This window comes from Limulus polyphemus, unplaced genomic scaffold (assembly GCF_000517525.1).
Source record: "Limulus polyphemus unplaced genomic scaffold, Limulus_polyphemus-2.1.2 Scaffold67, whole genome shotgun sequence".
Lineage (NCBI taxonomy): Eukaryota > Metazoa > Arthropoda > Merostomata > Xiphosura > Limulidae > Limulus > Limulus polyphemus.
In genome coordinates, this window is record NW_013665677.1 from 42,898 (window position 1) to 60,134 (window position 17,237).

The 17,237-nt window shown below is 32.7% G+C and overlaps 1 protein-coding gene across 1 annotated transcript in view; it reads left to right on the forward strand.

The window, feature by feature from the left end:
- Positions 1-8,100: 8,100 nt before the first annotated feature.
- The window catches only part of LOC106465267 (glutamate receptor ionotropic, kainate 2-like), a 133,341-nt gene continuing 124,204 nt past the window's right edge, over positions 8,101-17,237 (forward strand). The window contains exon 1 of the mRNA XM_022393687.1: positions 8,101-8,174. Coding sequence (XP_022249395.1) covers positions 8,111-8,174 — 64 coding nt within the window. The 5' untranslated portion in view covers positions 8,101-8,110. The remainder of the gene's footprint in view (positions 8,175-17,237) is intronic.

Below are 17,237 nucleotides of genomic sequence, written 5' to 3' on the forward strand. Positions count from 1 at the left end.
AATTTATAATCAGTCACAAGAACGTCGAATCTGAATCACTTGAAAAAAACACGGGGGTGCTTAACTTTTTTCCAGGTGTATATATACAACAGTATAATTCACAATGGCAACTATTACGATTAGTTATTACAAACAAAGTTTCATAAACAGAAATTTCACTAACTTACAAATAGCCTAAAATCGTCTTCCTAGTTCAAAGTCTCCTTGATATCCAGCGAGTTAACTTGAAGTCGACGTACGTATAATTATCGAGAAACTAGCTAGCTTTGTCAGGCACTGAATTGTTGGACCGTTGAAGTAAGATAATATTTTCATAAAACCACTAATGTTCGATGAGATACCAGCAATATTTTTGGAAAAACACTAACGTTTGATGAGAATTCACTGATGTTCGAAATGTATAACTGTTCCTGGTCAAAGTTCGTGTATTTTCCGGTTGATAAGGGTTAGCAAAATCACAGTTTATAGCCTACACGGTAATAACAGTTTCCTAGTAGACTTGTCTGTTCTCTGTTTTGGTGCGTCGCCTTTGTTGTTTTTATAGGCGCTATATTTAACCGGTTACGGAAGTGGATACATTGTTGATTCTTGTGTTCACGAATATCCTACAACCTTGGAGAATTGGCGATAGTTTCGCCATACGCAACTAACACGGTAAGCTAGACACGCCCTCAAATATAAACTTATTCGAAGCAAACGTTGACATTAAAATAAATATATCACAAATTCGTTATAAGCAACACATATCTGATAATACAAGTCACGCATATTTCTAAATACAAATTCAATCCCAACAAAGTTCATATAAAAATAAATACACAATAATTAATTCGTTACAACGATAAAACAAGTTTGAATTTTACTTTTATCTCTCTAATTTCTTAAACACAAAGCTTGGCTATGTGTGCTGTGCCCAGTGCAGGTATGGAACCCAGAATTTTAGCATTATAAACCCTTAAGCTTACCGTTTGACCTAGTGGTTAGTTTATGGGACGGAGGATATGGGGGTTTCGGATTCATGTTTGGTGCAACTAATTTCGTTTCACACACAAATATTACAAAAACATTTATAATTTTAATGTAAGACCTAAATGAAATGTATTTTATTCAATATAATAAACATGATAGTTTCTCTATAAAGAATTTTGAAATTGAAGTATCGGTCAATTATTGCAGTTTATTGACTTTATGTGTTATAATGAGATACATTGGTATTTTTCGCACCTGTTGTTTAATACTTAAAATATATGTTTCATGCAAGTACATGTACAATCAGGCGCTGTTGGAATAAAGTAATTTGAGTTTTACAATTCAGATATTAATATTATGACTTTATGAAGCAAATTCGTTAACTTCATTATTTCAACAGTAAACAGAGTTTAAAGTTCTGAATTTTTCACATTAAAGATGTTCTGGAAATCAATTATTGGGTTGGGTTACCTACATGCGACAAGAAACATTTATTATGGTTTGAGATGAATGCTCTTTTGTTTCTTTAAAAACCTTAATTATTGTTATTCTTTCTCTTTTCCAGTAATTTGAAATTGAATAGTTGCTTTGTAATAAAATACTCTGTGTATTTTGCAACTCTACGTTACTATTTTGTACATAATTTGGAACACTCTCATTGGGTCATGTTTCACTTAAAACAAAAAGAAAAAACGCCATCGTTAGGAGAAGTTAGCCTCTCACAACGTTATTTATCTAACAAGTAGATAATTTCTAAATAAGGTTCGTTTACTGATTCTAAGCCCAATCACTGACATGTTTCCCTGAATCTTTTTTTTTTCTTCTTCTAATATTCAGAGAACCTCCGTAATACCGAAAAACGCCGCAAAGTAGCATTGAAAAGTGATTCTCATACCCTTAGTTATAGACTTTACCAGAAGAATAATTATGCTATTTCAAAGAACCGATTCTTGATAATATAAATCCGAATGTTGCGCATCATCCAATTAGAGAAAGTCATTGTTATTTGAAAGTCGTTCTTTTTATTAAGATAGTTTCAGATAAAATAAACTAAAAAAACGAATGTAAAGTTAAACATGTTTCAAAGTAAGTATAGCTAGTTATTTCAGTTCATTTATTTCATGTAGTTGTTACACTATTCCAAAACTTCTTCTTCCATACGAATCAATAAATGTACAAAACCTAAATTCCAATTGTAGACAGTGATTCGATGTCAAATTATGTATTAATAAGTTTAAGTTTTCTTCGTGAATACAACGTAGTGAAAATGGTAATTATTTTTACTTTTTATAAAGAAGCTATCACCATTTCCTTGAATTAGTTTAATTAAAAACAGTTGTTCAAAATTAATAACTTTAATACATAGCTCCATCATTCTACCATTCTCTTTCAGCTTTCAATTGAAAGAAGCTGATAGAAATTTGAATATTTCCACATCTATTTTCTCATGTTAATTTTGCGGATCTTGCAACATACAAGTTTTAAAAATAACACTTGGATACAGTGATGTACTGAATGTGGTTTAAAGGCTATCCATGTTTTTAGAAATTTAAAACTTTGAAAAGTTTCACACCCTTTTTCAACTTAATACTCCCGGAGACCTGCAAAACATTTGCGGTCAAATGAGTATATTTATTGTAAAAGTTCTTCTTAAAATGCAGGATTTCTAGAATAGGACAAAATAATTCAAACCGCAAACACCGAAATCTGTAAGTCCACCTGACTTAAACCTATCATTAGTTAAGCCTTTATTAAGAACAGCTTATATTCGATAGAGAGATAAATTAACACTGTAACTTGTGTACGTTTTTTACTTTAGTTTAATTAGGGCTGAACTTTACTGTACTTAATGCTATCAATAAATAAACTTATAAGGTTATTCTATGGACCAACGTTAGACTTTTAAAAATATTTGACAAGCTTTTAATATGTTGTTGTACAAAATGTCTACTAAAATGTATTTACATCCGCAGAAACGAATTGTGCGCGCATGCATAGTTAAATAGTAAAGTGCGCGCGCATTTTCAGGACAGACAAAATCTGAGTATTACTATAATAGATAGTACAGACACGTTATTTTAATCATAAATTCTAACCACAATTTTAACTTTCCCATTTTTCTGAACTTGAAACTAAATACACCACTTTTTTTTTTCTTTAGAAACTTTTACTGTTAATATTCTCATAAATAGAGGGAGAGGGGGACGTGATATGAGTTGATATCACAGTTTTATTGAGGTATTATAATAATATTTACTTAACACGTCACATTGTCATGTGTTATCAACGCAGATGAATTAAGCCATCAGCTCAAACCACTAATCTTTCTATCCTGTTCCGAGGGCTTAAAAAGTAATGATGGAAATATATTGATAACGTCTTTTCATACTTTATACTAAAAGTTATACTCCTCTAATCCACCATTACTTTTGTTTTCGTGATAAAACCTTTGCACTCGATCGGTGCTATGTAGATTGGATGTTGGTGTGCGAGTTACGTACGAATTCGTTCTGTCGCAGTAAAACACACAGAATAAACCAATAAGCGAGTATTAATCACCTGAGAGCTAAAAAAAATCCACCAAGGAAACCTAAATTGCGATGTTGTAAGTGCCACCAATCGGTCACAAAAGATGTAGTAAAGTATTTACACCCATCTAGTGGGAAAAGGATAGAAACTGTTTATGGAAATAGCTTACTTTAAACGGTGATTGCCATGGCATCGCAATTTCTAATATACATACAGTTCGTGTCCGTGGAGTTCATTGACATTTTTTTAGACGTAGGATATCATCCTACTTATTATAGTCGATTCATTGGCTCTCCCGAATTGAGTGAGGAAATTGTTTGCCAATTGTTCACAGGAGTACTTGCTTGGTGAAGAAGACATGCATCAACATCACCATCTCCAAGGAAGAAGGTCCGCTCTTCTGGGTCAGTCTCTGTTCCCAACGCTCCCAGCTGTCTGTATCATTTGTAAAAACGGTTCATTATACAACGACATAAGACTCCAAAGAATGTGTTGGTCGAAACCTCGACTCTCAGTGCATGCGAGTCTGTTGTGGCCTTTATCATCATTAGTATTACTACTAGTAGTAAATACCTTGTCATATTATATCATGGAGTCAACCCGACTAAAAGGCATGTACTTTAAAATTCGGAATGGCGTGAATAGCAGTGGAGTATTGAAACTTAAGGCAAAATAATAAAACTGGTACAAGTACATTTTTTTAAAGTTTGTATGATATGATAAAATTGGTTAAATGCCATATTTTACATGAACAGACATGTGCGTGTGTGTGTGTGTGTGTGCGTGTGTATAGCTTTCGAATCTTAAAATTATCCTTGTGCAGCCACTCTGTATGGAGTTTATGACCAATTTGTCTGTAAATATCAAAAAAATAACATAAAGTTGAAACAATCCATAAACTTGCAAAATTGGTGCTGATTTGACTTCATACTCATTATTGCATTATATGATCTTATAATGTTAATTTTCCTCTGGGATATTCGTTATGGGTGTATTATTATGCGGCATCATTAAGTTTAATTAATTTCAACGAACTTTTATAATAATTTATAAACTTATGTTTGTTTGTCTGATATCGAAACCCGGTTTTCAGATATATTTATTAGTGAGTTGCTGAGTTTATAGACAGCCAATAGAGCTAGCTATCTTTTTCTTGAGTTTTGTTTTTATAACGGAAGAAGAACATTAACGAAAAAGATGTAGACAGCGGAACACAACAATATTACATATTATTGTAGTCGAAAGTTTTCATACCTTATATTTACAACAATATTTTTACCAATGTATTAAGTGTTATAAATAATGGTAATCGATTAATCTATGATTCCATTAATCGATTATATTAATTAATCAATTAGTATAGTGTTCTTCAAATCATGGTACCTAAAATCAAAAGTAAAAAACAAAATGGTTGGCATCGGGTGCTGCTAGATAGTTTCCTTATCTCCAGTCAACAGTTCAACAATAACAACAGACAAACAAAGGTTGGCCAGTTGCCTTCCCTCTAGTTAGCAGTTAAACAACAACAAATAAAAATACCAAAAAGTTTGTAGCGAGTGATACCCGCCAGTTGTTAGCCTTCTAGTCAGCAATTCAAAATTAGTAACAATGGCAAAAAGCCTTAGTTGCTTTCCATAATAAATACAAAAGCGAGTAAGTTTGATTGTAATATTTCGATTTCATGGATAGTTTGAATAATTAAATATACTGATAATCGAACACCCTAATTTCGATTAGTTGATTATTTTCGTGACAATCTATTTAATCGTAATTTGATTAATCAGTTGTTGGAATAATCGAAAACTAATTGTGATTAATCGACTTAATCGTAATTTCGATTAACCAATTGGTTTGCGTGACATTATCGATGTAATCCCTGTTCATAGGTAATTGATTCAATCGCTCAGTCTAGGTTTGATTAAACAATATTAATTAAACTACACTTACACGTCAATGATACACCTTTTAAGTGTGTTGGATACTCATTTGTTTTACAAAGTAGTAGTTAAAAATATGGTGAATTAACTGAGTTAGTGCACAGGGTATGGATGATTCCAACTCTTTTGACTTTAGTAAGGCCATCTCTGAATATTTATAGAATTTGCCCCATGAGCTCCTGACAAAGTTTTCAGTGGCACCCTCTTTATTCTGGAGAGAGGTGATAGGTCCTGAATTTCATCCCACTAGAACATTTGTAGAATAATTTTCATGTACTAAGTGTAAGCCAAATAACGTTAATGCCATCTAAATTATATAAGTCTTAAGTATGACATAATGAACAGTTTTTAGTAAAATTAAAGTTTTCACGTTTCAATTTATATCTGTCAGTGCCAACAAGATTTGATCATGTCTGATTATCAAGATTTTCTTGAATCACCCTTCCTCGAACAACTAGAAAGATATAACAAAAATGAATTGCTCGAAAGTGTCAAAGTTTTAGAACTAGAAGTTAAAAGTTAAATGAGAAAAAATTAACTAAAAAAGCGTATTATCGAAATACTAGTCGATGATGATTTGTTGCCTGAGGAAGCATTAGAGGAATACTCCAGTGTCCTTACTAGCCAATCTGGGTTGAGTGATAAAGATAAATTAGAGATCCAGCTAAAACTCAAACAACTCGAGCTTGAACAAGCTCATATCGAAGCCGAGAAAGAGAAAGAGCAAGTTCGCATTGAAGCCGAAAAAGAAATTAGCCTGAAAGAAATTGAAATTAGACCCAACTCCGATAGACCAAGGCAAAATGGAAACTTTGAGCTTAATCGATATGTTAAAGTGTCACCATTTAAGGAAAAACGAGGTTGATAAATATTTCCAACATTTTGAGAAGTTTGCCAAAACCATGGAATGGCCCACCAAAAAATGGTCATTATTATTACAAAGTGTTTTAACTGGTAGAGCTCAAGAAGCTTATGCTGCTCTCTCTCTCTCAAAAGAAAGTTGAAACACTACAGGAAGTAATTTGATGTGATAATTCATGCAACAACCTAATGAAACGTAGTCTAAGCATGTGTAAAGTACTTAATTGTATCTCAAAACCAACCATGCGTCATTATTAATTTATATCGATCAAAACTTTTTAAAAAGTTTCTATAAAGATCTATCGAGTTCCTAAACGTACTTTTATATATATGCGTTACTTACAGTGTTCATACTCCATTTATATGAGACATATACGTGTTTCTGGATTTAAAAATTGAGACTATTTCCTCCAAGCTGATGTAAAGATGTTCTGCTTGTTTTTGATCCCTTTTCAACTTTGTTGATATTACAGAAGGTTAACTTGTTCGACTTATAGATATTTAGACAGGAATTATTTGTACTGAGTTACGAAATGAGTTTTAGAGGGCCTAAAATACAAAAACAAAAGTATGAACTGCCATGTATTCTTAATACAAAGCTAGGATTAGTGTTCGAAAATGTCGTTATGTTGTGTTGTTTCTTTAACGATTATTTTGTGAATAAAAAAAAGCTATACGCGTCTCACTCGTTTATTGAATGAATTCTTTTACGATGTCTGCTCTGGATAAGAATTTTTACATTCTCTTCATTTCTAGCTGGATGTTCATGAATATTATTTTCGAATTCCGACTGGTGGATAAGTCTTTACAACCGAATGCAAGCTTAGCTTCACCCTAATATGTTTCTATAGTGACGCTTAATGAAAATCACGGTTTTACAAAGTACTTAGAAAGTTGGCGAAAAAGAATAAGTAAATTTACTCTAATGATTTTTCAATACAAAATTTTCAAACTGTATTTCATTTGGTATAATTAAAAGCACGTGGGCAGTTTGTAACTTGCATATCATTTTCTGAGGACTCCGAATGATTACTGTCCTTTCAAATCGATCCCAAACGGCTGAGTATCTAAAGGACTGAAATTAAGCCACTGCAGACATAGGGGCACAACCACTGCGTTACCATGGTAACGAATTGCATGTTTTCAGCATAAGCATCAAACGATCTTTAACCATTAAACTTGAAATAAAGATATAACAGTTTCAAAATCAAGTTTCAGGACAAATTTGATTCTTGAACAGAAAATCTGTTTCACTAATTTGATAAATGAAAAATGAAAATATCGTAATAATCTGACAACCGTGAAAGCTTTTTCAGCCTTATGTCATTGAGAAATATTAATTTTCTTATACTGATATCTTCCAAACAATAATGCTCTCTGGCTTATACAGTCACTATAATGGAAGTAACCCAGCCTATTGCTATTCGTTGTTTGTTTGTTTTTTGTTTTTTTTTTCCTTCTGATGGCTGCACGAATCCCAGTTACAGTTACAGCTTCCGCGCGTTCTGCGTATGACTGCTGTGTTGTCCTGTGGTTCGTTTCTCGTGCAGTTGAAACAAGAAGCTCACGTGTGCGGAAATATTATTGTTCCGCTGTTATTTAGAAAATAATTTCGTTTAATAATACCTTATATGTTTACGTAGTTTTACTGACGTAATAAAAATTAACTAGGATGAACTTCAGAAACCAAATACAACTTCTAAACAATAGATTATAGTGAGCCTCTAAGTCTAAAGTAAAAGCAGTTTTATCCTTATATATCACAGCCTTGTGTCTGAATTGTCCCAACTAACATGAGTGCTAAGCGGGCGGTCATGTTGACGGTATTGATAACTTCTCTTCTCGGTACGAAGGCTCTACCGAAAGTTATTCAATTGGGTAAGTATCTTACAGTTTAAACCTAAGGAAAGCGTCCAATGCAAGACTTTTGACATATTATATTCATAGCAAAATGTCACCTAAAGATGTATTATTTTATATTACAAGTATCAAATAATTTTGACTTACTAGAAACAGAATAATCAGACTTTAAGTTAACTTAAAAATCTCCAGTAATGCTATCGAAAGAGGGACAGGGTTTTAGCTGAGTACGTCATTGAACGTAGAGTTTTACTCTACCAACTAGTTAAACAGAAAGTTGATTTAAGTCGTAGTTAAAAAATATAGTCTTATTTTACCCCATAGATGAGTAAAATATGGTCCTGTTTATCACTATAGGTGATTTTACTTAATCCCACTGATGAATAAAATGTAATTTTCTCTGATCTTATAACAGTCAGATATAGTGAGTACCTTGGTGAATTTAATAATATTCTACTGCCTTACATATATAAAGTTAAAAACTATACCTTAGTGGTTACATAAGATGAATGGAATAAAATAAGTATACAAATAAAATCGTGGAGCGAAATAACTTCAAATTACGCTTACAAATATTCAAGTCTACTCTGAACCAGACCTCGTGATAAACTATATTTGAATATCTTTAAAACGCATTTTTCTTCAAGGCAAGTTCAGAGTTTCATCGAAAGTTTTTATAAAACTTTAAATGCATATAATTTGTTATTGATGATTTATCTGCGATTTTCTTCTTCTTTCCCAGTAGTTTTAAAGTAACTTTTAAACTGTAAGTGTTGTATATAGAGTACTTATATACCGTAGCTGTAGTTTAAAATCTCTTGGAAATTTATAAATATCGTATTATATTGACTAGCATTTGTTAATGTTGGGATTTAGTAACAGTGAATTTTTTTGTTTGTTTCTGTTAATAATTCGTTCCTGTAACTTGGATCATTTTCTCTTCTTTCACAATGATATTATTTCGCGCTGTTTTTTCCTTTCATTGTAATGTAACAGCACTGTTCAAAGTAAATTAGTTAATCGTTTATTAGCTTATCCAGTTTAATTCAGTGACAAAGAATGTCACGAAGGATGCAAAGTAAGAACTTGTAGTACTTGCAGGTAGCTCTTCTCAAATAATGTTAGCTATCTCTCTCTCATGAATCTAGAGTATTTTCAGATAACTCTCTCTCTCTCTCATCGTGCCATAGTACCTTAATATGTTTCACATTACATGTGATGTATCTCACCCATAACAAAATCACTTTAGTTACGTCGAAAACCTCAGAGCAACCTCTTATTTGAACAGAGTGTCTAATCAATTTGCCTGTATAAATTTGTCACGTAATTGAGTTGCCAATGCTTTGTGTAAACTGGAATACTAAGTCAGTTCGCTGTTTTTTTGTAAAATATCTCACTTATTACCATTATAATGACTGTCTTTCTAAGCTGTATAACCCTTATACTGTGGAGTCAATTTAAAACATGAAAATATAGAATCTGTTAACATACACTGACAGTTTTAGACTTCTAACATTCGACCAATAAACATGAAATTAACTACAAACACAACTTCGACCAAAGTTTGGGTTTCTGGCAATTATTAACATGAACACAAGATAAACGACGGAAATTCTTGAGTTAAACAGGACACGTATATGTGAGTTTGTAGTAATTGATAATACGTGCTGTACACAAAACTCGTACTTTTTTCAATGATTAATAAATACATAAAATAGTCCTACAATTTCCACTGTACGTAATTCTAAAATTTGTCCTAATGATTAATTCGAACTCTTTGAATAAGCATTGAGTTGGTAGAAATTAATAAATATGTATTGGATAAACACCTCATGTTTCTAGCAATTATCAACATGCGCAATGGGTAAACCTTGAGTATACGTAAATATACATTGAGTTTATTCCAACTGACAATACTTACAATGGAAAATCTCGAGTTTTTATTGATAAATAATAGACAAACAAGTAAGTTTCGCAAGTCTAGCAATTAAATACGAGTGACATAGATGATGCTAATGTTGAAAACCTTAAAATAAAACAGATAAATGAATGAATAGAGCACAAACAAGACAAGTTTCAGGAACTATAAAAAACGCGCGATTCTAGCATGTAGCCATTGATATGAGTTAGTGAAACTAAACTTCCAACAGCCAAGTGTTATTAATAGTCTAGAAGAACATGTGAATTTCTTGTAAATATCATGAACACACTGTTGTTTCATAAATTCCTAGTCAGAATATAATAATACTTTTTTTAACATTTCTCATATCACACCTATGGTATTTCATACGTGGATTTTCACATGGATGTCGTATAAGTTCCGGTTCATGAACATATTATTTTTAGATTTTACACGTTATAAAGACGTGTAATTAGATAAATAAAATTCTTGAGAGACCGCGTACGATGTCCTTAGGAGTATCGATCGAAGTATTCTTAAGCTGGAAGAGTAAAACTTGCAGGAACTTTAAGTATTCAAATTCAATACTTTTTCAACAAAACTACAGCTGAGACATATCGGCACCTGATCATATTATCCAGCGTGTAGTATTTGGTCTGTAATGAATGGAAGTTCTTGATACATCTGTAAAGAAATTAAATTCCTATATGGAAAATATACGTTGCTTAGTTTTTGAATAAATCATAACCACCAACATATAGTTTTCTCTTCTAACTATCTTATTATGTTCTTTGGATTTATAACTTTCTAATAATGCTTAGTTTGAATGCGTATTATTATACATAGGATTTGTAACCTGCACTTATGACAAAAGGAAAAAAAGATAGATGGACACGTTTTCGTTCTTTCAGCTGAACTGGCCATATGGTAGAGGCTGATGTAGTCCAGAAGAAACCCATTACATTCTTCTTGAAACTAAAATGTACAAGAATAAGTTGAAAATATTCAGTCTAATATAAGCTAGCAAAATGTTAGGTAAAAGAGAATTAAATTGATTATTAGTCTATCATTTTTCAGAATTTCATTTATAAAAATTTTACCGATGTTTTTCTTTTTAACCCCCACCAACAACAATAAAAGCTCAAAAACTTCGGATAGTAAACAGACAAGATAATGACCGTCAAGAGCTAAATTAATCGTAATTACACAATGGAAACTGTCAAGCTGTGCAAGTTCCCAAAATGTTAATTTTTCACACATATAAAACTTTAAATATCACAGGTTTTAACCACAGCTTTGTATACATGTACACCATGGATGTTTTCCAGAGTATTAATCAGCCTTTTTCTAATTGACCACAACTTTTATCGGAAGACATTAAAATCCTGACTTGATTTATAGTGGTTTGGTTTGTTTCAAGTTTGGCGTAAAGCTCCAAGAGGACTCTCTAAGCTAGTCGTCCATAATTTGGTAATCTAAGACTAGAGGGAAGGCAGCTAGTCATCACCACCCACCGCCAACTCTTGGGCTACTCTTTTACCAACGAATAGTGGGATTGACCTTCACATCATAGGCTGAAAAGGCGAGCATGTTTAATGGGACGGGGATTCGAACCCGCTACCCGCAGATTGCGTGGCGAGCACGCTAACCACCTGACCATGCCAAGCCGTAGTTATAATGAGTGAAGACAGGCAAATCAATGGATCAGAATGAGTAACACTCAGTCAACTTCAGTAAAAATAAGGTAATTAATCCAAGCGACCATTGGCTGTGTAAGTTCAGCTTTATGGATAAACAGTCGTGCTTGTCGGATAAGGCATAATAAGTAGTTACACCTTTAGTTTGACCTAGTATATTAGGCTTTCCTTATTTAATTAACACAACAATGTTTGATATACAAATAACAAAATACACACGTTATGTTTTAAAATTATGGAATAATATATATCCAAATACAAGCAATTTTTTATGTAATCCTATTTTTATATAATGTAATCTATATTCAAACATGCTTTGTTCTGAATGTTGCTAAATCGTATAACCTACGAACAACAGAACAAACAATTTTTTATCATTTTAGTTAAATACAATTACAGTTGAGCTACAGATTATTAAATCATATAACCTACATAATACAATGTTTTCAATTATAGAATATTAAATCAGGTAATATACGTAAGACTATGCCAGCGGCATAATATGCACGTGACAGTATAATAAACTAAAGATCACAACATTGTACATATTCTACATTTATCCATTCAAGAAAATACATTCTAAAAGACATCACGAAAGATCTGTCTACGATAGAATTCAACCAACGTCTATTGATATATCGACGAACCTTAATCTCCTGGCTGAAGATTTACAATAAAGTCATGATGTTATTCAGCAAACATGTAACGTTCCTTCAAGAAAGTGAAAATCCTAGCTTTTTTTTTAAGTCGCTCAGGAACAACTACACATTTAAAAACGCCTATACTGGAGTTTAAGTTATAATCTCTAACACAAAAGTACGGCTTTGAAAGAAACACTGAACGTTTATTTCCGTTTTTGGAATAAGAACTGTGCCAATCGCTACCTATGGAAAGACACTACGGAACTATGTGGTCAATATGAGTTTTCTCAAGCTAAATATCAGCATATGTCTTGTTAACCCTACTTGCGTCACAAGTGGAGGTATTGTAATTGATCGTGTCTATATAATATGTGTGTGTGTGAAATTTTTGTTCTCAGTATTTCTAAAAACGATTGAGGAATTTAACTGAAAATTTGCAAAAATAATGAAAACTCGCATATAATTTGGTAGACATTGATCACTATTGATGTCTATTGATTTAATGGATAATGCTACAATCTGGATGAAGTTTGATTAAAGGATAAACTGAATGTTAAAATTGAAACTTCGATCTCATTTAATCAAAGGTTATGGTTAACATTCACAAGGGTAATCTTGATGAAAGAGATAGCACAAAGGATCACGTATAAAGTGTAATAAATTTAAAATAAGACCCAAAAACTCGAGTGCTTTCGAATAGTTGACTATTCTTCTTTAGGAGAACAAAGAATAATTCACAACGGTAAGAGGGTAAAAATTCAAATTCTAATCTGGATTAATTCAGTTGGGAATGAACTTTAACCCAAGGATACGATTAATATTCAAACATTAATGAGCTTTGCAAATCTGGTTCAAATCAAAGTTAAGTATTTTCGTATATTATGCTCTATAATGTTTTTGTTGTCTATAGTGTTAATCTGGCATTATATAGATTTCAGTAAATATAGATTATGTCGAAGGATAAAAAATCCAATGTAACCTCGCAGATTAAGAGTAAGAAATATGTTTATTTCTTGCTTTTGAAGTTCATATGTCATACTGCGTTGTACAGACTGCATAATTCTTCTCGTGATTCATGGCTTGCACACATTTTACTGACGTTACGACAGTACAAATTGCAACGTTGAGCGTCCCTTATGTGACGTCATTTTAGTGTGTGCTGACTGACTGTCAGACATCACACTACTGTGATGCCAGTGGTTAAAACAGATGACCCCTCCAGGCGGTCTTCGGCCCCCTTTCGGATAAATTAGAATACAATGTGTTCAAAATATTCAACTTTATGTTTACAGCAGTAACTTTATATATAATGTGTGTAGTCACTCAAAGGGAAACGGTCTTGGTAAGAGTGCCGGACCGCAAGTCGGTTTCCAATGTACGAGCCCGCGATATGCCGCTGAACACGTTCTACACTTTAAGCCGTGGGAGCGTTATAAAAATGACAGTCATTTCCTCTTTTCAGATAAATGTAGCGTGTATGTGGCGAGTGTTGCTGATTAATTGCCCATTCTATAGGCACCAGTTTTAAATTAAGGATGGCTATGCCTGAATATTGGGATATCTGAGTGTTTATCCCATGTATCCAATAAGGTACCGTTTACATCGAAAATACCAAATTCTTTTATAAATTTATCTTTTCTTTGTCCACATTTTACTGAGTGTTTGTGTTTAGGGCTCAGACTGTTACCAAATTCTATATTCTATGCTCGCATTGGGCAATTTCTCAACAAAATGGTTGCCTGGCTAAATGTGCTACTCGAAATACTGGAACTACTGTTTTCTACAATAATATAAAAAATATATTGACCTCTGAAATATGATCTTGACATTACAAATATATCAACATTTAACTTTTAACCACAACATTACCTAGTCGTCTTATGTAAATTCCATACGTTATTAATTCTAAGACCATTTATAAAAGAATGTTCTTTTTCGTAGCCTTAAGTAATCCAAAGTTCTATCATAATTAAGTTGAAACATGAAAAAGCAAACAAAGCTATCAGGAGCTGTTAATAATTATGATATTAGTATTATAAAATCATACAGGCGTCTCAAATATGGCCTTGACATCCCAACGCCATCGTAACCTTTCACCTTCGACCATGATATTACAAAGCATTTGTAAACTCTAACCCCTGACCCCGATATTCAAGAGCCGTCGTGATCTCTCACCCTTGGACTTTAACATTGAATAAAACTTTAATTAGTCATACTAGGACGAATTTCATGTAAACTTAATATTTTAATCAGATATAATCAGTGATATCTGATTAAAACGAAAAACTCAAGCACGAAAAAATTAACCGTGGATCATCTTCTGATTAATTAATACGATACTTTACTTTGTCTGAATAGAGATATTTTTCTCATTTATGTTTAACAACAAAAGGCGTTCTGAGATGAAAGACTGAATTGTTAGATATTTTTCTCATTTATGTTTAACAACAAAAGGCGTTCTGAGATGAAAGACTGAATTGTTAGATATTTTTCTCATTTATGTTTAACAACAAAAGGCGTTCTGAGATGAAAGACTGAATTGTTAGATATTTTTCTCATTTATGTTTAACAACAAAAGGCGTTCTGAGATGAAAGAGCGAATTGTTAGATATTTTTCTCATTTATATTTAGTAATAAAAGACGTTCTGAGATGAAAGACTGAATTGTTAGATATTTTTCTCATTTATGTTTAACAACAAAGGGCGTTCTGAGATGAAGGACTGAATTGTTCTGTTTAATATGTGAAACAAACACACAAATCACTCTGTCCCTCAGAATCCTATCTAGTGCACCATTCCTCGTCTTTTCTTTTGTTGTTTCAAGTTTTGTTAATGATACGTATACACAGGGCTAACGATCCTGTGCTTCTAAGACTCTATCTAACTCTCACAACTTGTTCGCAACTATTATACTTAGCATGCAGGGTGTTGTTTAGAGTTTTTGATGTGTTATGGTAGAGTATTAAGATTCTATCCACTGTCATTTAACCACAATCAACTGTTCCCTTGAGCAGCATTGTAAGTTTCAACAAAATATTTAATTTTCTATACTTCTTTAACAAAGAGTTTTGTTATTTTCAAACTTAGAAACTCTGAAAATATTAAACTATAATATATAAATATGGATTAATGTGATCATAGACACTTCTCGTCTACAATAAGAAATCTCCATATATATATATAGTATATACATTATCAACTGTGCAAAGTTAAAAAAAAATTGAATTCGCCGTGTACCTTTGTAAAAAGTTTCATAGTTTCGTCATTTGAAATACAAGATCACTGAAGGAACGCATTATCTGACAGTTTTAATGTCGTTTGCTACAGTGTCTACTATTTATAAACAAAATTATTTACAGGTTGAATATGTGTTAGTCAACTGAAGCTATCTCTCAGTTGTAGGATATTTTGATGCTCAAAGGCAGATTGAGTAAACGGAAAGCAAGAGAAATACACGTTACTTCTCTTCGACTTTTCGAACCAATGCTTCGAGAGAAAATCAATACCTAAGAGTATATAAACTATACAAGGAATTTAATATTGAAATATTTAACAGACCTTCATTTTCCATGCTCTGTAACTAAAATACAACAACAACATATATCTAATGCTGAATTTATTATCTTTATATACTTTTAAGTATTCAGTGTTTATTACACGAAGTCATCTGTGGGAATACATTTTAGGATGTAAGGCATTATTATCAGGAGTAACAAAGAAATGTCTGTGGTTATGTTTCCCTTAGGATGTGTAGAAGGTAAATTGTAGAGTATTATTATCAGGATCAACATAAGTTAAACTTTTTTAAGTTAGGATTAGCAGAAGTTAACATAACTCTAGGTTGATTAAACCTTTGTTTGGATTATGATGGTATACGCACTGAAATGGACTTTGAGGAAATGTGAACATTGGGAAGTTTGAAAAGTGGTCTTTGTGAAGAATGAAGAAATTCAACGGGACAGAAAACTATTAATAAGTTTTACGGATGGTACAATATAAATGAGGTTTGTTTGGTAAAAATAAGAAAGTATATGAGTTAGATAGTTTGTTTGTTTGAAGTTGAGCACAAAGCTACACAATGGGCTGTCTGTGCGCTTCCCATCACGGGTATCAAAACCCGATTTCAAGCATTGTAAGACATACCGCTGTGCCACTGGGGGTGGGGGGCGCATATTAGTTAGAGGAGAAAGTTTAATGAAGGAAGTCTTAGGAGGAAAACTACGACCACGTGGAAGGAAGAGAATGATACTGCTAGACGAGCTGAAAGAAGGAAGAGCATATGGTAATTTGAAGAGGAAGTCAGTCAGTAAGTCAAGGTCCTCACCGGTTTTCCATCTTGACCTTTGAGGGAGGGGGTCAGGTACAGTTTTGACCTCTTCCCCCTCTTGTATAGTTGTTTCTTTATGTTCACGTTATTTCGCTTCTGTAAATGTTAATATTGTAATATTGCATTGTTTTGATATACTTCATCCGACCCCTTTCATAGGACCATGTCCGTGTATGTTACATTGTTAACATTTGTACGTGACTAACACTTCACTGACGCTAGGTCCGTGCGATTGTCCTGCACTCTCACTAACAGTTCCATTGTTAATCGCGCATATTTCATTAGATTAGCTTACTGGGAGTGTATTTACGTAAATGCCCTTCAATACACCCATAATATTTTATTCTAATGATGTATTGTAAATATAGCTGTACGTGGCTTATTTATTATATTTAATGTAGCCATGTAATGGGAAGAGGTACTTATGTACTATTCCATCAGGTAAGACGTATCTAGTTATTTCACTTAGTAAGTGGCTTATTTATTATATTTAATGTAGCCATGTAATGGGAAGAGG